This window comes from Lytechinus variegatus, chromosome 17 (assembly GCF_018143015.1).
Source record: "Lytechinus variegatus isolate NC3 chromosome 17, Lvar_3.0, whole genome shotgun sequence".
In the NCBI taxonomy this organism is placed as follows: Eukaryota; Metazoa; Echinodermata; class Echinoidea; order Temnopleuroida; family Toxopneustidae; genus Lytechinus; species Lytechinus variegatus.
This window is the reverse complement of record NC_054756.1, coordinates 23,353,440-23,376,585: the sequence shown is the minus strand read 5'-3', so window position 1 is coordinate 23,376,585 and position 23,146 is coordinate 23,353,440. Positions and strand designations below refer to the sequence as shown.

General features: G+C 37.5%; 1 protein-coding gene across 1 annotated transcript in view; it reads left to right on the top strand.

Annotated features, from left to right (window-relative positions):
- The window catches only part of LOC121431046, a 55,496-nt gene that overhangs the window by 24,211 nt on the left and 8,139 nt on the right, over positions 1-23,146 (top strand). Inside the window, exons 11-20 of the mRNA XM_041628514.1 lie at positions 12,421-12,500; positions 13,959-14,160; positions 14,771-14,934; positions 15,618-15,842; positions 16,529-16,679; positions 17,278-17,454; positions 18,277-18,597; positions 20,741-20,811; positions 21,391-21,492; positions 22,041-22,139. Of these exons, the coding sequence (XP_041484448.1) occupies positions 12,421-12,500; positions 13,959-14,160; positions 14,771-14,934; positions 15,618-15,842; positions 16,529-16,679; positions 17,278-17,454; positions 18,277-18,597; positions 20,741-20,811; positions 21,391-21,492; positions 22,041-22,139 (1,592 nt within the window). The remainder of the gene's footprint in view (positions 1-12,420; positions 12,501-13,958; positions 14,161-14,770; positions 14,935-15,617; positions 15,843-16,528; positions 16,680-17,277; positions 17,455-18,276; positions 18,598-20,740; positions 20,812-21,390; positions 21,493-22,040; positions 22,140-23,146) is intronic.

Genomic DNA, 23,146 nt, shown 5'->3' with positions numbered 1-23,146 from the left:
GAATGAAGAAAATACATACTAGTGTTCTCAAAGGCCCACACAGAGAGGTATATTTCCAGACAATGATAAGTTTAGTTCCAACTCCTAGGTTCCGATCATGCCTACTCCATAGCGGCCAGCAAGGTATAATGATACAAACGTTTAAGAGGATGCGATTAAAGATCTTTACTTTTTTGTGTAAAAACACGAATATCCATTAGGAGCAGGAACATTTGTTTCTTTAAAACCTACAGACTTGACTTTTTCTTCAGTAAAAGATATTTGAGCCCGAATCAAGATTACATATCGCATATCACTTACAGCGTTCATAAGTTACTTAATTATTAAACTTGTTCAGATGTATGATTTAGATTTCATTCGGACATGTGAATCTTTTGAACCACCTCTAAAAATAAGAATACATTTGAGGTTCTGAAACGCGTTTGTCACAACTTTTCATGCATAATGTTACCAATGAGAAATGGCTGTCATGACAGTCAGTGGCAGTTCATTGTTCTTGCAAACTTATGGCATTTCGAGTAGGTAACGCGTTAGCATTGCAAGCCACTTATCCCTTCGACTGTTCAAAACTTTCCAATGAAACTGGACGCACCAGCTTTGTCGACTATTATAGCGACATTTTCCGATACAATAACTTTACTATAAAGTCTTCATAAACCACCATGACCAATGTTTCCGTGGTAGCGGAGATGGAGTGGCGGGTGTTGAGTTGTCTTTGTGATGGGAGTTGGCTAAAAATAAAGTTGTCGTGTGATCATTCACTCTTAAAAACTCTTGGTTAAATAACCCATGATTAGGTAAAAATATGAGCCCGACCAAAAGACATTGTCGAAATCAATGAATTTATTGGTTTCAAGATTCAAGAAATTTATTTCATTTCCAAAACAAATATAAATCGAATGCAAATACAAATCAAAGTACGAATACAAAATAATTTTTAACTTAGCATAATTATATAACAAACGCTTGTATGAGCGTATATGGAAATGAGGGGATCCACTAAAAAAGCATTGCTTGTAGAGCGTGGATCCCCTATAGCTAGTTGAATAAATAATTTATATAAAGCAATTAAGACAAGACAAAGCAATAAAAATTAAGTAAATATGGAAATTCATTCGGCTGAACGAATATACAATATCATAAAAATGGGAAAGTAAAATGTGATAAATATAATAGGAAAAACTATTTTAGAGTAAGAAAGGAAATGATAGCAAAAATGGAAATAAGGTGACAAAAATATGGGACATGTATTATCAAAGACACACACACATACAGACACGCGAACAAAGAAAACAATATAGTGACATATTAGAGGATGGAGGAGAGAGAGAGAGAAAAAAGAATTAGGCTGACCGATAGAGGGAGAGGGAGAGAGAGAGGGGGGGGGAGAACAAAATTTGAACATGGATCAACGAGAGCGCTAGCATGAAAACACAGATTTGGGATTGATACGCGGGTGATAAAGGAAAATTTAGTGTTAAATACAAGATGGATACAAGACAATCAGGACCTACAAACAAATCAACTTCGTTTGTAGGATACTAACAAAAATACTTTTAATTTTCTCTTGAAGGAGTTAATGGAGGGGGCCTGTTGAATATCATTGTGGAGAGAGTTCCAAAATTTTGGGGCTGTAAAAATGAAAGTACTTTGAGCAAAAATAGTTCTTAGCATTGGTAGATGAAAGTGATCGCCATGTCTGGTAGGATATGTATGATAACTGTTATTTTGAAGAAACATATCGTGGAATACGGAGGGAATCATGTCGTTTTTATAGTTGTACATAAACTGTCCTAGTTGAAATAAATACAAGTCTTGGATTTTAAACAAATTATATTCGAGGAATAGCGGGTCAGTGTGAGAACGGGGATGTGAAAATGAAATGATACGAAGAGTTTTTTTTGTAGTAGTAATATTCTGTTTAGTAAATTTTTGTGTGTATTGCCCCAAACCAGGATTCCGTAGTTGAGATATGGTAATATAAGAGAAGAATATAGAGTTAGTAGAGAGGTAACAGGAATAAATGTTTTTAACCTATTTATGATGCCTATGTTACGAGAGATGGTTTTGCAAATATTGTCAATGTGACATTTCCAGGAGAGTTTGTTATCTACATGGACACCCAGGAATTTGATTGACGAGACACTTTCCAGCTGAATATCTTCAATACATATATCAAGAGGCAACGAATCTATAGTATTACTGAATACCTTGGTTTTTTGAAGATTGATTGATAATTTGTTAGCTCTAATCCAACTCAAAACTTTAGTTAATTCATAATTTATTATTTCAGCAAGAGTAAGCGGATTCTTGTGGGAAAAAAATAAATTTGTGTCATCCGCAAAAATAATGAAAGATAGAATACTGGATGCTCTGCTAAAGTCATTTATATACAAAATAAAGAGGAGTGGTCCCAGGATACTTCCTTGTGGCACACCACAGCTAATATTGCACATATTTGAGGGGTGATCATTGAAAGAAACAAATTGTTTTCTGTTGGAAAGGTAGTTCCTGAACCAATCCAAGGCCTTCCCACGAATACCATAATGCGAAAGTTTATGAAGTAGAATGTCGTGGTTTATTGTATCGAAGGCCTTGGAGAAGTCCAAGAAAATACCAACCATATGGGAAGACTGATCGACTGCATGAGTAACTTTTTCAACAAAAGATAATAATGCATGAACTGTACTATGCTTTTCTCTAAAACCAAATTGGAAATTAGAGAAAATGTTATTATCACAACAAAATTTGATTGTTCTGTTATATATTATTTTTTCCAAAATTTTACCAAAACACGGTAAAAGGGATATTGGCCGATAATTGTTAATGCTAGATTTATCGCCTTTCTTAAAAATTGGAATAACTTTAGCAATTTTCAGGGAATTGGGGACTTGTCCATGAATTAAAGACATATTGAAGATGTAAGCAAGTGGTTCTGCAATATATGGAATTATAGTTTTAAGTATTAGATTATTGATGTCATCATAGCCAGAACTTCTTTTATTATCGAGGTTTGAGACAATATCAGTAATTTCATGAGGGGAAGTAGGGCATAAAAATATTGAGTTCGGATTGGGCGGGGCAAGAAATTCGGCAAAATGTTTGTTTGAGGGCGCTATATTCTTAGCGAGGTTATTTCCGATCGATGAAAAATGGTCATTAAATATATTAGCAATGGTAACAGGCTGTTGAATGATCTCATCGTTAGATCTAATTTCTGTTATAATGTCTTTATTTTCTGAGACATTCATAGCTTGCTTGAGAATTTTCCAGGTGTTTCGCATATCATGTTTATGTAATTGTAGCTTATTTTCAAAGTATTTTTTCTTTTCAATACGAATAATTTTAGTTAAAGTGTTTTTATAGGATGTGTATTTTGCTCTGTTTTTTTGCGTTCCTTTTGATTTATATTTGTAATACAGGTTATTTTTCCGATTTATTGACCGTAGTATGGATTTTGATATCCATGGTAATCTAGGGGACTTTTTATAATTCATCTTATTGTTTCTCTGTTTTGGAAGGTAAATGTCAAGTTGGCCTGAAAGCAAATCACAGAATTTATCGTAACAAGAGTTGATGTCTTCTATTTCATAAACACAGGACCAGTCGATATTTTCAAGACTAGCACTTAAACGGGTTAAATTATTTGTATTAATATTACGCCTTAAGGAACCGACACCTTGCCGAATGTTTGATTGTGATATTTTGTAAGATGTCATGATTGGATAATGATCAGATATATCGGACAAGATTATAAATGAATCAGGATGGGGGATGGTATTAGAGAAAATATTGTCAATGAGTGTAGCAGATAAATTTGCGACACGAGTTGGTTTGGAGACAAGTGGTAGGAATGAGGCCGCTAAAAAAGTTTCAACAAGTTCGTGCGCAATATTATTATTTGTAGTTTTTAGTATATTTATATTGAAATCTCCCATGATAAAACAGTCTTTATTGGTAAAAATAGGCCATCGCAACAAATTGATTAGCATTAGAATTGGGAGGTCGATAAACGACACCTGCAATGATATTCCTGGCGCCGGTGACTTCAATTTCTATAAAAAGAGATTCAATAAAATCATTGACAATTGAAATATTTTCGTGGACAGAGTAACGAAAACTATTATAAATGTATAGAGCAACGCCTCCACCTGTCCTGCCCTGTCTGTTTTTGTTAATGAAGTTATAGTTATTTAAGGAGAATGGAAGGTTGGTGTCCTGCGATAGCCATGTCTCTGTAAGACCCATAACAGACAAAGGTTTGGGTGATGGGTTATTCAATATCAATTGTAACTCATCGAAGTGCTTGCTCAAGCTCCTTATATTCAAATGAAGTAGGGAGAATGTATTGGAGTAAAAATTCTTAACAATATCATTAAATTGGGAAACAGTTACGTATTTACAAAGGGAAGTATGTGCCGGGTCATTGTGATCAAAGTCAAATTGTAGCTCTTCAGCCGATGAATTAATGGCATCAGCAATGAAATTTTCATATGTACCTGAAGAACTTGTGAGGGTTACGTTAGTGGGAGAGGATCTAAACAAATCAAATAGTTCGTCATCTGTTAGAGTGTTAAAAGCGAAATTGTTGTCCACACTGGCCATTGAGAGCTAGGAATTAAAGCCTGTAGAAAAGAATAATTGCCAGTATTGAAATCAAATGATACATTGTTCGTGCTCTCGTTGATAGAGGAGTAGTGAAAGGTGAAGACAGGGGAAAGAAATATGCAGCGGTAACAGAAACAACGGTGGTGAATTGACAAACAAGATGATGATCGCAACACTTAACAAGTCACAGACAAGGAGGAAGAGAGAGGGGGAGGGAGAAAGGGGAAAGCAGGAACAGGGGTAGGGGTCTTAGAATGAAAAGGAATAAGAGAAAAGAATGATGTAGAAAAACTAATAAGATAAAAAAAAACACACTTAAAAACAAAACAAAACAAAACAACGTACGAGAAAAAGGATGTGTAAAAAAAGGATGCAATGAATGCAACAGAGAACGAGCACGTGTAAAACTGAAATATAAACTATAATACCATGGTCACATTTGTTCTACGGCGGCCGTACGGCGAGTCGAAAACAACCGTTTTATCCATTTCGATTCAAACCACCTATGTGTATTTGGACAAAAAATGTTAAAACGGCTGTTTTCGACTCGCCGTACGGCCGCCGTAGAACAAATGTGACCACGGCATAAAGAATGTGCAGAACAGTTACATAACAAACAAACACACAACACGGAGACGCGTGAACGAACACAGTACACAGAAAGAAGTGAACGACTACAGAAACACAATAGACGAAAATATAGAAAGGAAAATCTGGAGACGGCGGTAATTGCATAAATGGCAGCACACACATAAACAAAAATAATCAGGCATTTGCCAGCAACCCTTGTGATTAAACACACAAACCAATAAGATCCAATTGAGAACCTAAACCAATTGATGGCACGTGAGTACTTATAAAAGCTGACGGCCACCCCTGGAAACCAAAAAAAATATATATATATATATACAACGGTTGAGCGGTTCCCAATAAAATCTGACTAGGTTGTGAAATACGTTCAAATTACCAGTAACAAGTTACATCCTATCTTGATTTATTGCAAGATATACACATTTATTCATGAAAAATATAAATTGAAGTAAATAAACATGAGCTATTGAGCTTGCTGCATGACATTAGGTCCGTGAAGGGTTTACACATATGCAATTCAGTGCGTCCATCTCTCCCTACAAAAACATTGCTCAAAAGCGAATAAAATTAAAACTAGAATTTAATTCGTCATGCGGACGAATTAGGTGGTCTGTCATGATTTGTCATTCAGTGTCGGCTGATGTATGAAATAAATCATTTAGATATCATTGATAATCTTGATCGTAGACATCCTAAGAATAAGTTTTGACCATTACTAAATGTGATTATTGATGTGGTGATGACAATCGTCAGACATACATCTTCAAACAGATACATACAAGATAGATGATTATACCTCACGGATCAACACGGCAATGCCGGCATGATCCGGGGAGGTCCGGGATAGTTTTGCCCCAGATGACTGTGAACACGGCATCAACACGGCAGCTTCACACGGATCTACACGGATCATGCCGGCAGAGCACGTCGTCAACACGGACCAATACGTCAGCAACACGGACCTACACGTCAGCAATACGGACGAACACGTCAAATGCGTTATCCATTAAGCTAGCATATTCCCCATAGAGATTACACGTAAGCAAATTTGAGAATTACAATTCCAATTTTGCAAGCGAAATACGGGCATGATCCCGGCATCTGATCAAAAAATGGAGGGCATATTTTCGAAAGCTTAGAATCTCGGCTACAACATACTAAAAGCTCAGGGAAAACTGACAAGAAACAATGGAGATATAGCTCACGAAATAGAGGAATGTCGAATCTAGTTTTGAGAAAAGGTCATGTCCCATAGAGATTACACGCAAAATACATGTGATATGAAAAAAGTAATTATAATCTGTTTTATCTTGCTAAATTTAAACTTTTATACCTTTAAATTATCATAAAGGATCATGTAAGAAGCGGCAAAAAGAAAAAAAAGTGAAAAAAAATTCATCTTGTTCACCCCAGGACTCGAACCCGCGCCCTTTAGAAAGCAGTCAAAGCCACGATATTCCCCATAGAGAATACACGTAAGCAATTTTGAGAATTACAAGTCCAATTTTGCAAGCGAAATACAGGCATGATCCTGGCATCTGATCAAAAAATGCTGAGCACATTTGCGAAAGCTTAGAATCTCAGCTCCAACATACTCAAAGCTCAGGGAAAACTGACCAGAAAAGATGGAGATATGGCTCACGAAATAGAGGAATGTCGAATCTAGTTTTGAGAAAAAGTCATGTCCCATAGAGATTACACGCAAAATACATGTGATATGAAAAAAAGTAATTATAATCTGTTTTATCTTGCTAAATTTAAACTTTTATACCTTTAAATTATCATAAAGGATCATGTAAGAAGTGGCAAAAAGAAAAAAAGTGAAAAAAAATTCATCTTGTTCACCCCAGGACTCGAACCCGCGCCCTTTAAGAAGCAGTCAACGCCACGATATTCCCCATAGAGATTACACGTAAGCAATTTTGAGAATTACAATTCCAATTTTGCAAGTGAAATACGGGCATGATCCCGGCATCTGATCAAAAAATGAAGGGCACACTTCCGATAGCCCAGAATCTCAGCTACAACATACTGAAAGCTCAGGAAAAACTGACTAGAAAAAATGGAGATATGGCTCACGAAATAGAGGAATGTCGAATCTAGTTTTGAGAAAAAATCATGTCCCATAGAGATTACACGCAAAATGAGGACAAATGACAGGCCTCTTTTCATCGCTGTTTTACGCAATGATGCGTTTCTCAAAGCGAAGATTCATGTTCACTGAGGAGAAAGAGTACATTATAAACTACAACATGTAGAAATCTGGGCGAAAAATGATCTATATTCGAGAAGTTACAGCCAAATTTGCAAAAATTTGATGACGTCATTTTTGAAAAAATGAAATTTTTAGTTTGGGCGCCATTTTGATGACGTCACGATATAATTTAGGGACAATGGTGACATGAAATCAAATCTACAACTAATACTCTGTCGATATATGAAAAAAAAGTTGGGGGTCAACGGACTTTTTAAAGAGCTACAGTGAATTTACAATAGGCATGTTTTTGCCCATATATGGCCTACAGTGAGAGCTCGCGCGCACACGTGCTGCAAACTTTAATGGGTGTTAATTTCTATATTAATGGTTGTAGAAGGTTGATCAAGGTATCAAATTGCTCAGAATTTTATTAGCAATGCAATGATATTAAAAGAAACGGTTTTTCTGCGTTGCGTTAAGGTGTAACGCGCGGAAACGCGCGCGCATACGTGCGCGCGCGCAAATTTTTGAAATGCTTAAAATGACCTGAAACGTACCCAAAAAGTTTTATAGCTCATTTGGACGATTTTTTTACCTTTGACGCGCGCGTACGCGCGCGTAATGACCTCTACATGACCTTTGATGACATTGACAGTTGACCCTTGACATGAAGTTAATATCATGTCAATATTGTTAATTTTTGATAATTAATAATGAAGATATGATCAAATGAAGAATTTTACAAAATGGCGCGTAGATGACGTCATCATGACCATATGACCTTGAAAAGCTTATTTTGCCGTCTCTATGATAGATTCTATATATGACGAAAAAATAAGCAAAATTGATTTAGCCAATTTCGAGAAAAGTTGGCGACAAACATAGGTGCCAAGAATAAAGAAATAAAGAAAATTCTGACGAAATCAATAGGTGATCTGTCAGAGACAGACCACCTAATAAATAAAGAAATAAGAAAATTCTGACGAAATTAAGAGGTGATCTGTCATAGACAGACCACCTAATTATCAGTACAGCACAGCCATTACGTTGCCATGATATATGGAAGAAATTACATCGTAGTGGCCTACTAGAGTAGGCATGGTGATTAAAAATGGGAATAATCACGATACACGCTACGCACAATCTTGGCATGCTATGTTAGTGGAAAAACAAACAAAATGTAAGGAAAATCAATTTGCAAAATGATTATATCAAAAGTGCGGGATGATAGGCGCACTGAATGGGCTTATACACCATGCTTGGTATGAAAGAAATAGGCCTAATAGCAGAAAAAAAGAACAGAAAGAATGATCTTACAGTGATCATTATAAATATATTGTACTAATGACAGCAACTCACTATGGTGATTGTCGACTATGAATCAAAAGACAAGAAAAGAAAGTCTAGAAAGAGAGAGAGAGATAGGAGGAAAGAAAGAAAAACAAATCATCATCAAATAAAAATTAATAGCAATATCACATACAAATTTTTTTGCTTGTACCAAAGTTGAGGCTAGTTCTCAAGTGGAGATAAAGCAAAATTATTTACCACCTCCAACATGTGTGTCCAAGGCTTTTGAAAAAAAAAAAAGATCACAGGCCAGAATTTAGCTCCTTATAATATAGGCCTAGATATCAATTTGATAGTTTAAAGGAAGACAAAATTTCATATAATAGAGTCTTACAATAATTTTCATATAATACAGTCTTACAGTAACTTCAGTTCGAAGTTAATTGTAACATCAGGTAAAAGCTATATTAATTCTAAGTATGGCCAAAAAGAAAGATCAAATGCCTATGACAACAGCTTGACTCCTTCTGCATACAAATAGTCACAATGGAGGACAAATATAGTCTATAATTCAACCTCATCATCAATTTTGAACTATTTTCTCATGTGAAGTTTAAAAAAATGCATTAGAAAAATCCTACCTAGCCTCTAGACAATATAGTCCAAAGAAAGTTGCTATTACACGTACAAAAATAGTGCGCGGTTTAGATCATAACAGGCAGATTGTCATAATATATTATAAGGACAAAATCTGTTTACATTATTATATCGCCTATTGTAAGTCGTTTGTTATATCAGGCACATTCCGTCTATAAGAGCAGCAACAGATACAATTGAAATATGGATTTGGAATCACAAAAAAAAACACGTTTCACAGAAACCCTTTATAACCCAATTCAAGGATCATTTTAGAAGTTTTTAAGTGTGATATTGCAGAAACATTAAAGTTAACTCGTTCAATCAAGTGAACTTGGTTCTGTAAAATTTCACCTCAAGTATCAAATCAGATAATAATTATGTGAGTAGTGACAGGAAAGTGACCAATAAAATTTTACAGAAAACAAATTAAAAAAGAAAGAAAAAAAATCATTCTATTCTCAAAGTGAAGTAAATGTTTCGTTTAGCAAAAATATCAGATATATATTGCATATATACAGTTAAACAATCTATTGTTCTATGTTATTGAAGTACTAACTCAGGAGTAAATCAAATGGTAAATATCGTGCGTTTGCAGTAATTCAGAGTTCTTATTCAAAAACAACAAATAAGTTTCTTCTCTTGATTAAAGACAATAGTGCTACAATTACACTCTACTCAAACTCAGAACACCACTTTCGAGTTCTAGATTTAAAGGTAAAAACTGACTGAAAATACATATCTTTTCCCTTCCTAGGTTTTCCAAGAAACGATCAGGTATTATTACACCAGTCATATTCAGTGGCATTAAGAAAGATAATTAAAACTCAAGTCTTAACAAATGTTTCCTTTTAGCAATATCAGATATAAATTGCATGAGGGCAGTAGTTAAAAAAGACATTGTTTTATGTTATTGAATTGCTAACTCAGGAGTAAATCAAATGGCAAATATCATCTTGCATTTGCAGTAACTCGGAGTTCTTATTCAAAAACAAACATTAGTTTCTTCTCTTGAGTAAAGACAATGGGGCTACAATTACACTTTTACTCAAGCCCAGAAAACCACTTTCGAGTTCTAAATTTAAAAGTAAAAACAGACTGAAAAAAAACTTATCTTTGCCTTTCTAGGTTTTCCATGAATGTTCAGGTATAATTACAATAGGCGTATTCAGTGTCATAAAATATGTAAAATAAATAAAACTAAGTCTTAACAAACTTTATATCTAATGCCAGTATGAAGTAGAGTGTACTGCCAGTAGTGTTAGCGAAGAGAACATTTCATCAAAAGAACGATGTAATTTTTATAGCAGCGATCAATTTCATGCTTCAACTAAGAAAATATTCTGTAGCAATATTCCTGTCTTGTGGTGTAGCATCATAACATTATCAAAGGCTCAAACTTCGAAACGAGCATGACTTTTGTAGAATGTATATTTCATCTCATAAAATTAAAACTAGAATTTTCCAGAGGCAATGAAATATCCTGGCATGAATAAGCTAATATTTCTTATTGTCCAGAATCTAAACATACTTTCGTGAAGAAAGAAATAAATAACAGGATAGCTTCCAAAGCATTTCAAAATTTTCTGAAATAATATCATAACGACATCACAAGCACTGTAGGCTAGCCGTGTTCCGGAGAAAGCAAAATTACTCTTTCCACTCAACCCATCTGGCAGGGGGTTCGCCGTTGTTGCTTCGTTTCCTGGTAAACAGAACAACTCTTGATCCAACAACTCGAATGCTTGTAGCAAGATGCTGTGTCTTGCGGAGCGTGTAAGCAGCTGCTGCCAGACGACCTCGCTCACGTTTTATAATGGGCGGCAAATCCGATCTAATTGCGATGCGTTGCGGCGGAGATTCACGATCCTGACTCTCGCTAGCATGGCGCGGTTGCTCAAACGCTTGGAGGACCCGGTCACGGTCAGCCATCTTGACGAAACGTACAATAATAGCTGGCGGTGCGTTGCTATGCGGGGCCGCTGCGATGCTATTACGAGATGACGGGAGACGATGTGCGTTTACCAGTTGAATTTTTTGAGCCACGTCTCGCGAGATGTTCAGCAGATTCATAAAAACCTTAGTAAGGGTTTCATACACGTTTTCATTAGGTGTTGGGGCTAATCCATAAATTAGGAGATTTAGCTTGCGATCATGGATCTCTAGCTTTAGGAGCTTTTCATCAATTTCTTTTTCAGTTTTCTTCAGTTGTTCATATAGTTTAGGAATCTTGTCAGATTCGAGTTGACCGACTCTTTCGGATGTGTCAGATAAACTAGCCGTAATATCGACAACAGATGACTTAACACATTCAAGTTCACGCTTAAAACCAGATAGTTCCCTCAAAACGTGATCAAATCTATCATTCATGTCTTTATTTAAAGAACAAAGCATACCTTTTAATTCCTGCTTAAAGACGTCGAACTGCATCGAGAGTGGTGGGTCCGATCGCTGAAGCTCGGCGGAAGGGCTGGATTCCGCGGAAGCGGACCGTGGTGAGCAGTAGGTCGAAGTATTGCCCGACGTGTCAGAATCACCGGCCACACCCAGATTCACCAAATCTTCTTTTCCTGGCTTATTCTGACGAGGGTTGCTTCGAAGCTTGTAATCATTTTTAGCCTTCTTCGTCTGATGATTCATAATTAGTAGTTAGTTAAGTGCAGAAAATCAAGGGAGCTGAAAAAATGCAATTTTAGTAGATTTTCTCGAGAAGCCGCCACAAAAAGCTGTTTATCCAAAGAGCGCCATCAATCAATCGATCTACCAGGTTAGATCTGCCAGATTTTTTGTTGATACTGACCATTGTTATCGGTCTGACAAAAATACACCCAGAGATTGGAGGCTTGGACCAATCCTTTTAAAAGTGTACCGGGAATATGCAATGCTTCGTAATGATTTGATACCAGTGAGTGCTTCATGAATTATCTTCAGTGTGATTTTGTCTAACAAATGTGACATGGGCCAATAAGATGCAAGGATTCAGAAGGTAATAAAGGTGAAAATCATTTTGTTTCATGAAATAATCCCCTGGTAGCATATTGTGTATATAAATGCTACGAATAACATCCTAAAATTGATTTAACTTCTTGCTCTTGCAGAACCAATCTACTGGACCAGCTGGTTTAACGTCGATGATGGTACCGACGATAAAGAAATGTTTTCCACTCATCAGGGACTTGTAAGTCGGATTCTCCTGTAGATCTATAAAAGCCCCAGGATTGTTTTGCTCAAATAAGCTCCTACATGTCTTTTGCGATGTAATGTTCCCTAGGTTGAACGGGACACACAATTTGGAAAACGGATGCACGGTTGATGGGGATTCAACAAAATTCAGTTCGGCTTTAGGTTTGTTCGAAAAAGCGGAAAGGTTAAATGGCCTATGTTGGCTACACTCTACAATCAGTCAAATTGACTAGACCAGTAGTCAGCTGGCTGCAGCTGATATGACAATCACTGATCGTCACATTTCAGAAATTATATTCTAGTCAGAAATAACCCTGTTCTAGTAAAATACCACTGAAAATAGTCAAATATGACTAGAACAATTTCACCCAGTTGACCCTATTAACTAGTCATCTGTGACTGATTTGTTTTAGTGTATTAATGGCATCGCCGCTTTTTTTTATACATGGTGTATCTATTCAGTGACTTGTTGGATGCTCGAGCAACGTCTACATGGGCGACACTATAGTATTTCCGTCTGGAAGGGGAGACCTATATATTTGCCGAAAAATACTTCTCAATGGTGCCGAAAACATAGTGCTCGTCATGTGTTATAAAGACTCAAGATATTAATTTTCAATCAATGCTTCAGTGACTGTTGACATTCTCATCGGAATCGAAGAGTTTTTCTCCTAGTTTTCGCTCAGCAAGAGAGTAATGTACTGCCACATGATAAAAAATACCTATCAAGCCTTTGCCGAACCTCGGAGTACAGGAGCAGCATTGATGATGCTCTATCATTTACTATTTCGTCCTAAGTTCAGTGCATAACATTTTTACCCCCCTCCCGGGGGGGGGGGGTGGCAAGTCAAATATATCACTGTACACACGCGTGACCCCCCCCAAAAAAAAAAAACTGGTCAATGGTCAATCGCAGGGTCAAACGTATTTAGGGTATGTTTTTTTTCCAATCCTCTTTTTTAAAGACTAGTCAAACCTGTTTAGCGAAGGCCTATGTTTTTCCCCCAGGCTTTTTTCTCGGGGTCATAATCTGGCGACAACTTGTTTAGGGAACAAATGTGTAAATAAAGCCCGCAAAAACTTGTAGGGTGTATTTTGCACACAGAGAAAAACTTGTTTAGGGGGTGTTTTGAAATAATTTGGCCACGCGTGTGTACAGCAATACATTTTGCTGCCCCTCCCCCCCCCCCTGGATTAACCCACTGATCTACGACGAAACTGCGGTTCAGGTTCTTTGAATTTTCCACATAGATTTCTTAGGCGTCCTTTGTTATTTGGCAGTAGGCCTACATTGCAACGATTGCACGATATGTGCATTACAAAAGTAGGCCTAATCTTGTATGGCCTTCAAAATGATTTTTTTGACGGATCCTGACAATGCCGTGTATGATTCAGAATGTTTAACTGTAATACAGCAATGCTTTTCCATATGTGTCGTACTTTTCCCCAACAGGACGACCCGACGCTCTGCGCCTCTCCTGTGTTCGCCCAGTGTCGGGTATTTGGTACAGCTACACCTTGGGCTTCCACCAATGTGGTCCTTGATTACCCCTATGCATGTACCCCCGAAGGACTGGTCTGTCTTGGAGCCAACAACACTGGGAACGGCGGATGCCAGGACTTCGAGGTCCGTTACGCATGCCCATATCCTACTGGTGAGTACGGTTTGTCAAAGACTGTTCTTTATACACCATCCGAGGGTCTGTTGGTATTTACTGAAGTTGCCACCCTGTTTGAATGAAACATCAAACAAAACCTGAACAACATCTGCACTTCATCTCCCTCTATTTTACTACACCAGGAATTTTATTGGCTGAACGTACTTATATCTTTTCAAGAAGGTACTGCCCTTCAGTATTCTTTGACTCTCTACATCACCATGAAAGCAAAGATAGTACACTTTGTTCACTAAGCCCCGTCGTTTTGCAGGCCAATCTGGAATTTTCAGGGTGGCACCAATGGGGTCGGGGACTGTGAATTTGCAAGGAGTGAAGAAAGTGGAAAAGGGGAAGAAGGAAGTGGTTGAAATGAGAGAAGCTTTGCTATCGTAATACAATAAATGCTTAATATTTATGAACTGGAGAGGGATACACTGCCTTTTATACCGTCTTGCCATTTTTTTTTTCAACACATTGGCGCTGTGCCTGTATATGGTTAGCCGATAGTGAGTTAAAGGATGCTTCTGGGTACTGTACCTGGTATGGGGTGCAAATCCACACGAACACACTTCCCAGTTCTTGTATCTTCTCTGGGTTTTTTTTTCAGCTGATTCACCATTGGAATACTGGGACCTGAGCGGTCGTTTAACCGTTGGTGGCACCGAACCGGTAGATTGCAACAGTCATGATAACAATAATATTTACTCGAATACTGGCGGATTATCCGGCTCATCTTCGACGCAGATTGAATACACTGACGCTCCACAACAGGTAGGTGATGGCAATTTCTACGAATCTGGAAAAAAATTAGAGACTGCAAACTTCAGGATACCTAAGATCTGAAGTGGCAGCGACGAACTTATTAATCCATTTATTTCAATTTTTGAAATAAATATATTCAAATAATTTATATCAAGGAAACAACAAATACATATATATATATTTTAAGTTACATGACCCAGCCACCTATGAAATTTTCTTGACTCACTTTTTTTCTTTTCCCGATTATGAGAGCTTTGTAATTTCCACTTTTTGCTTCTCTGCCAACCAATGATTCAATATTGTTTTCCATTAAAAAACATCAAAATATGTACAGTTGAAATCCACATGTATATACAAAAATAGATCAAATACATAAGCATAGCAAATTAATATTGTAAGTGATAGAAATAAATGGACAATGGAACACCTGAAAGCTTTTTTTAAGAAAAACCTTGTAAATTGAAGGAGTCCAAAAGATAACAAAATACAAATATAATAATGACAAAAATATTAGATAACTACGCAATTTTTATTTTGATGGGCCCCGAGCCCTGTTGATGGCTGATGGTAGAGTTATCGTATATACATTTTTTATGACTTTGAAACAACCTAGAACATCTCCGTTGCTTAAATTTCCTTCAATCAAATATGAAAACTAAATGAATTCATGCCACATCGATCCCTGTCAACAGCTTTCACAGACATGCGCAGTCATGAACACCGACGGACACATAACCCTCGGCAACTACGATGGCAAGTGCCTCTCGAAGATCGGCTGGTGCCCTGACGGCATGACTGTATCCATGTGGATCAAGCAGATAACCAGTGCCGGAACTGCCAACATGGTATTCTTCACCAGCGGAGGAGATGAGAGTGATTCAAATGGTTTCGCTTTCATCCAGTCTGCAAGTGACAAGGTAGGCTTATGGAGATGTTGAATCAACCGTCGAACGAGACATATCTTTTAACTGTTCAAGTTCACAGGACGCCATCTACGACTCTTTCCCACCAAGAACAAAGAACTCGCATCGACACCAATGACATTTCAATTATGATTCAAATTCCAATAATTAATTTTTACTGTCACTCCTTCCATGAACAAATATTATTAGTCCTTTCACTCCTGTATTTCGTGTTTATTGATGTGAAGAGTTTTATTTAGCATGTTCGGAGGCAATACCACCACAACCACTCTGAATGTGCTTTGAAATTTCCACAGAAATAATACAACATTGTCACACGCTTTAACATGACAAAACAATCTTTACATATATCTCAATCAATTAATATGAATACATAATTATATGAAATATAAAATGTAACTGTATTTATATTTTCAAATATTCTTCACAGCATGTTTTCTATAGAAACACTTCCACTTAATACATGTATATCATGCATAATGTCATATACGCAAAGTGATCACAATTTTGCGAATATGGAATGAATGGAATATACATTTTAAACTATTATTGAATAAATGACCAGCGCCAGCTACAATTGATATAAAATAAAATGATTGATTCGCAATCTCATCATTTTAGACTAGTAAGCTCACTTGAATCTTCCTTTTTTTTCTCTAATGTATATGCACATCTCTCAGAAATACTACGCCTATTTTAGGAGCGATGGTCTCGTTTGGGATGAGATAATCGTCCCTCAAGCTGACGTCACAATTGGCGAATGGTTTCACGTGACTCTGACTTTCAAAGACGCCGATGAAGGAAAGATATACATCGATGGCAGTTTAAAGGGTATATATGATCTCTTAAAAATATTGTTCGGAATAACTCTTGCAATATGATACTATTTTCCGATTCACTTGAATGCTGCACTTCTCATTTTCTATATATACGTTATTCCGGTCTGCCTGCATAAAGCCTTTTTTCAGTTTAAGATTGGCATTTTGTAGATGAGTTTGGTGTGTTTCATTTAATCCGTGAAAAAAATATTAGACTGAATATAATGAGAACTACTGTCATGACTGGCGGTTTTATATGATTGGCGACCTTCCCCGCTCCAACGATCTTTCCAAATGATCATTTTAAAAACGTCTCGCTTGTAAAAATTCCGATTTATCCAATCGTAAATTAGTCACCTTTAGGTCTCGTTGTGGCTATCAGAATACAATAACAACACCCTCTCTAAAGGAAAGAGCAACCATGCATTGAGGAATGACAACGAAAGCAATGTGAACTAAAGATTACAAAACAATAAAAATGGAGAGAAGATATAAAATATACTGTAGATCTAGAATACCAAAATGCACCGCCTAGGCACTGCCATGGTGTGCGGCCTTCACAATACCTGGGTATTCATTCTTGTCCGTATCAATATTCAATATCTTTACAGGGTCAACCGACGTGTCTACGCTAGAAAAGAACAGCCACGATGTGAAAGACGACTTTGTCATCGGATCCAGCCAGTCGGGTTCGGACAGTGCTGATGCTGCTTTCAGTGCCGTCAAGTTCTTTGATTATGTCCTCACAGACGAGGCAGTGATGGGTCTCTATTTCTGCGAGGAAACAGGTATGAACTACTCGGCACATTGCATACAAGACATCGAGGAGCCCAGACCTTCGTTTCAAGTGAATTGATTTATAGGACTGTCCTCTGGCGTTTTTCGCCCTTTGGAACTTCATGTAACATCTTTGGTCTTCATTGAGAACAGAGGCGTCGATTCTGGGGGGGGGGGGCGATCGCCCCACCAATGAAAATATTGGGGGGGCAAACATATCATTTTGCCCCCCCCCCCATAATTCCGGATATGCATTAAAAAAAACAAGATTGTAATGTTCAGCAAGCGAGATTGAGATACACAACTCGTTCCTTATTTAAAATCGTGCTCGCATTAATTTGTTGGTGAGATACGTGACTGTGTCCCATAAGTCATATATATATATATATGTGTGGGTGGGTGTTTTGTCCGATCGAGCGCCTTTGGAACGTTAATGATTTTGCCCCCCCCCCCCCCCCATCTGAAAAATGGATCGACACCCCTGGCTGATAAGCATTGGTCACTGACTGTCACAATGGTAAATGTAAGCGAAAAAAGCTTGACCATTCTGGCAATTTTGATGAAAAAATAATGATGCATGCACATGCGAAACAAGTGGTCTCCTTACTTGTCCAAAGATTCAACCATTATCTTGGAATGTGAAATTCACCTGCTCAAAACTGACAAATGTAGAGTATTGGATGTCCATGTTAAATTTGTGGGATACTGCCAGAATGCTTCAAAAGGAAAATGATATCTATGGGATAAAATTTGCTTTGTTGCCATTTCTGGGTGACAGAATGCGCTTTTAATGATACAACGCTCATTTTTTTTTCATTTATTCGTCTGTACAGCGACCGATCCCGAAGTTCTTTCACTCACCATCGACAGCCACCGTCTCAACCCACACTTAAAACTGACTTGTCAGGTCAAAGGGTATCCGCTTACCGGTGTGAAGTGGTTCATGACCACCAACGTGGATACCACTGCGAAGGTCTACCCCATTCAGACCAGTCTTTCACGGGTAATATCCGAGGATAGGTCAGACTGTATCTTCACATCACAACTGGAAATCCTTAACTATGTCACCGACTTGCCCTTCGGGAATGTTACCTTCATCTGTTCTGGCGAATTCAACCAGAAAAAGGACTTCGCAACGTTGTTTGTCGAATGGCGTAAGTGGATTGGTAGTCCGTATAGAATAGAAGTAGTGGCGTGGAACATTTTGGTGCCCATTTCATATAGAACTGCATCTACCGGTATAGTAACTTTGCTGCCATGACGACTACTACCATGGACAACTTGATTTTGATTGGCTGCTGAGCCATGTGACAATGGAAATGCCGTGATGAAAAAAATGCAATATTTGAGGATTGAGCCAATTCCAGTGGCGTAGCTACGGGGGGCCTGGGGGGCACGTGCCCCCCCCTGAGATTTGGTGTGCCCCCCCCCCAGGTGCCCCCCCCCCCCCAGAAAAAATTGGCAGAGCAAAAAAAAAGAAAAGAAAAAAAGGAAGAAAAAAGAAAGAAAAAGGGAAAAGAAGAAAGACAGAAGAAAAAAGAAGAGGAAAATAAGAGGAGGAAGACGAATGAATGAAATAATGTAAGGGGAAGACTTGCAGTTAAAAAAATCTTTTCATGTTAGTATATAAATTTTTTTTGATGGCGCTTCGCGCCATAATTGCCTGTTCGATGGGATTCATATCTTGCTCAATATACTGATGTGGAGCAAGTTTTGAAGTCAATATGCAAAACACATTTTAGATCGGACATCGAGCTTTCATTATTTTTTTCCTTTACAAATTTAAGTTCTCTGTAAAATGTCCGTTTTATGGTCTACATATCAGCATTTTAAGCTCACGCTGCGTGGTCACGTTGTTGATTTGCCAAGTTCATATTGTCTACGTGTATTCCATAATGTTCCATTTAACAAATGTATTCAGAATGCCCAGATTTTAGGTCTAAATATAAAACGTGCGCGATAGCGTGCATGTTCTTTATTTAAAATGTACTTAAATTATCCAGTTTTACATCAGAATATCAATAATTGCCTGCTCACGCTTCACGATCGCATTATTAATGATACCCAATTGACTATATCCTATTTATGACTTACAAAATATGAATAGAGTTTCACGCTTTTAGGTCTAAAATATCAATTTTCTTCCTCTCGTGCTTCGCGCTCGCATCAATTGTTTAGTTACATATCTATCCCATTAATTAATACAAAAAGTGCTTAGAATTACCATTTTTTTTAGGTCGGAATGTCAAAAAATCGCATTATTGAAATATATACCGTCTTCGTGGGTGACTGTAAGCAGTCCTTAACAGGTCCCTTTTCGATAATGCTAGAACAGTTGATAAAAATTTCTGTTCGCGCTTGGGGGTACATACGAATCTCGTTCAGGATCACACATAACATTGCCCAGAAAATTAAACTTCAGGAAAAAAGACATTAAAGTAAAAAAAATCGCTCGCGCTTCGCGCTCGCACTTTTTATAAGGCTTATGAGATTATTTTATGTTTATGTTGTTTTATAAGAATAAAACTAACAGGTGACTGATAAAGGTGAAGATAATTCCGGGCCCCGTCCCCTATTGGCGAAAGTCAGATCCGCCCTTGTGGACACATACACACCGGAAAAATGGCCTGTGCCCCCCCCCTGAAAAAGCAAGGACCCCCCAGTGCCCCCCCCCCGGGAAAAAATCCTAGCTACGCCACTGGCCAATTCTATACACTTTACATATATCTGTGTAATTTTACTTTGTAATGAGATTGTAAATTCTATGTGTTTATTTCATAATGAATGATGAATGAATTCAAGTTCAAACGGCGGTTCACTCCTAAGTTCCATCTGACCAGAATATTCTGACGCCACTGGGTGGGAATGCATATCATATGCCGAAGTCATCCCATTAAAACCGGCTCCTGTCCGACAAAAGCTTTTACCTTATTATTTGAGGTCGGTTTCGTAGGTATGACTCTAGCTAAATGTTACTGATCGACAATACTGGCCCAACCCAAGCTAAATTGTATCGATGTCAATTTAGAAGTTTAATTGTTTTCTTCGATTGGATTTATAGAATCTCTTACTTAGTAATTCGTTATGTTGAGGCAATATATTAATATGAATCTTTCAATTATTGCATAAAACAAAAAGACTGTGTCCACTATTGAAATTTATAAGTAGATATAGAACAGACTCACACCAAAAGATGTTCTTATACTGTATATTTGCGACACAGGCTTATTGTAGTCTGTACCCCTCGCGAAACAACACTGAACATGTATGGCATTTTCCTTTCCTTGTCCTTGACAGCAACCGAATGTGAGAGAGCTATTGGATTTGGAGAAGGAGATATAAGATTGGTGCAGATTTCATCCAGTTTTGTAAGTACAGCCTCCTTTTCCTTTTTGCGGAGGGGGGGGGGGTAATAGGGAGTATTTTCACATCTTATGTAGATGTCAGTCAGTGTGTTTATCTGTCATCTTATGCATCAAATCTAATTTTTCACGTAAAATCTCTCAAAACGTGTATTGAATTTCACTGACCAGTTGATACAACCCCGCCACCAACAGCAGCAAGGTTAATCAACAATTCAAAATTGAATTTCTAGTATGATAATATGCCAACGGCAGTTTGTACTCAACATGAACACGAAGGGGCAGAAGAGAAGAAGGAGATGAAGGGGTAGAAGAAGAAGGAGGATAAGAAGGAGATAAGAAGAGGATGAGAAGGATGGAAAGAAAGAAGAATAAGCGAGTATTTCTAACTAGAATTATAATAGTTTATCATGGATAATTGTAATTTTTGCATTGTGACTGTCGCCAAAACTATCAATACATATTTTTTTGATTGGCAACCACAAATTCAACGTTTATCGTCCGTACTGTCATTGGAATAATTCCTTTCTTACTTTTATCATTATCATTTCACCTTCTCCTCTAATATCACTATATTGTGTGTAGACATACAGTGGGGTACCCTCTATAAATGGCGGAATACCTTGGGTTTCGACATTTACAGACCAATCAGCGTACATAGAATTTGACTTCGGCTTACGTCACCAGGTGAATATTGTTTCCACAAATAGCATACGAAACATTTGTACCGACATTTGATACACATTGCAGTATATTTAGAATTTTTCAATTGTTGTGTCTTTTGAGTTTGATGTGAAGTGATGCCGAAAGGTGGATTGATTGTATTATTAGGTAGTGATGTAGGATTCACCATAAGAATAAATGCCATTTAAACACATATGTTACGATCATTTTGTGAGAATAACTATTACAATTTTATATAGGTAATTGCTATCATTATCGTTATTTTAAAGATCTTTGTTATCATCATTATCATCATCATCACTTTCGTCATAACACTGTCATCATCATCATCATCATCACTTTCGTCATAACACTATCATCATCATCATCGTCGTCGTCGTCGTCATCATCATCATCGTCATCACTGTCATCATCATCATTCTCACTGTCATTGATCCTGATCATCATCACCGACAAAAGCATCATGTTGCATTAGAATTAATAAGATCCCCATCAAAGTAAACGAAATGATGAATACATTTCTAATAGTGTTTAACCTCTTTTGTTCTCAGTTTGCAGGGCTTGTAGTCCAGGGAACTCCCTCTTCTTTCGTATCATCCTACGAAGTGTCCTACAGCGACGCGCCATCTGGCCCCCTTACCTCCCATTCAGTAAGATCACTAACTTTTTTCATTCACAGCAATCTACCACACCACTGTGACCCAACTGACGCCTCGAGAAAAGAGAATATTTCAATTACAAATTTAAATTCAGCATCGGCCCTTGAGCATGAAAACTAATTTCGAGTTGAGCAACGAACATGATGAAAACCAAGAGTTTTTTTGTGTCCAATAAGGATTTTGGCGGGGGGTGTTTTCAATCATTTTTTAGGCACTTCTGGGTGGCATTCTGGGTTACCACTTACATACGAGATGGGGTTACGTGTAATTAATGATTCCCATGTATAATCCAATTTCGCAAAGGGGTCAACTGGAGCAATTCTTATATTCATTAACTCTTAAATCTAACCGTTCCCGCCAACTGGCTATCTTCTTTTCCAATCGCATCCTGCTTAGAATACTAATGTCTTGTTGTTGTCATCATGGTCATCATGGTCATGTTTATCACAGTAGATGATGCAAAACGCACGTCCCAAGCTACATACTTTTTATGTTCTACCTATAAACACAACGATATAAATAAAAACTGAAACGACCCCCCCCCCCATGACAAAAAAACAACGACAAACACTCATACCAAAAATTACATGGACGCTCCCTCTAATGAATCTTTGCACCTTCAACGGACCCAATCTCTATAATGGGGCCAAGGGGTCTGTCTATGTTTTTCCCTTTCGTTTATTTTTGTGGGTGCCAGGGCAAGATCCTGGAGACCCTTTATCTCTTTCTTTATCATTTGCCATTTCTATTTCATTCTTTTCTCCCTATTTTTTTTACTGGTTTTATGCTTAAGTTGTGATTGTGTGTGTGTGTTTGTTTTGATTTATACTATTTACAAGAATATTGTTATTAGGCTGCTGCGCCCTAGGGGCTCCGTGTTTTAGCAGCCTCCTCCAGTACCAATCTGCTAATTCGTAACTATAGTTTGTGTACGTTAAAACTGATACGTTTCATTGCTTATATGTTCTGTATTATAATAAATATATAGTACGCAGAAA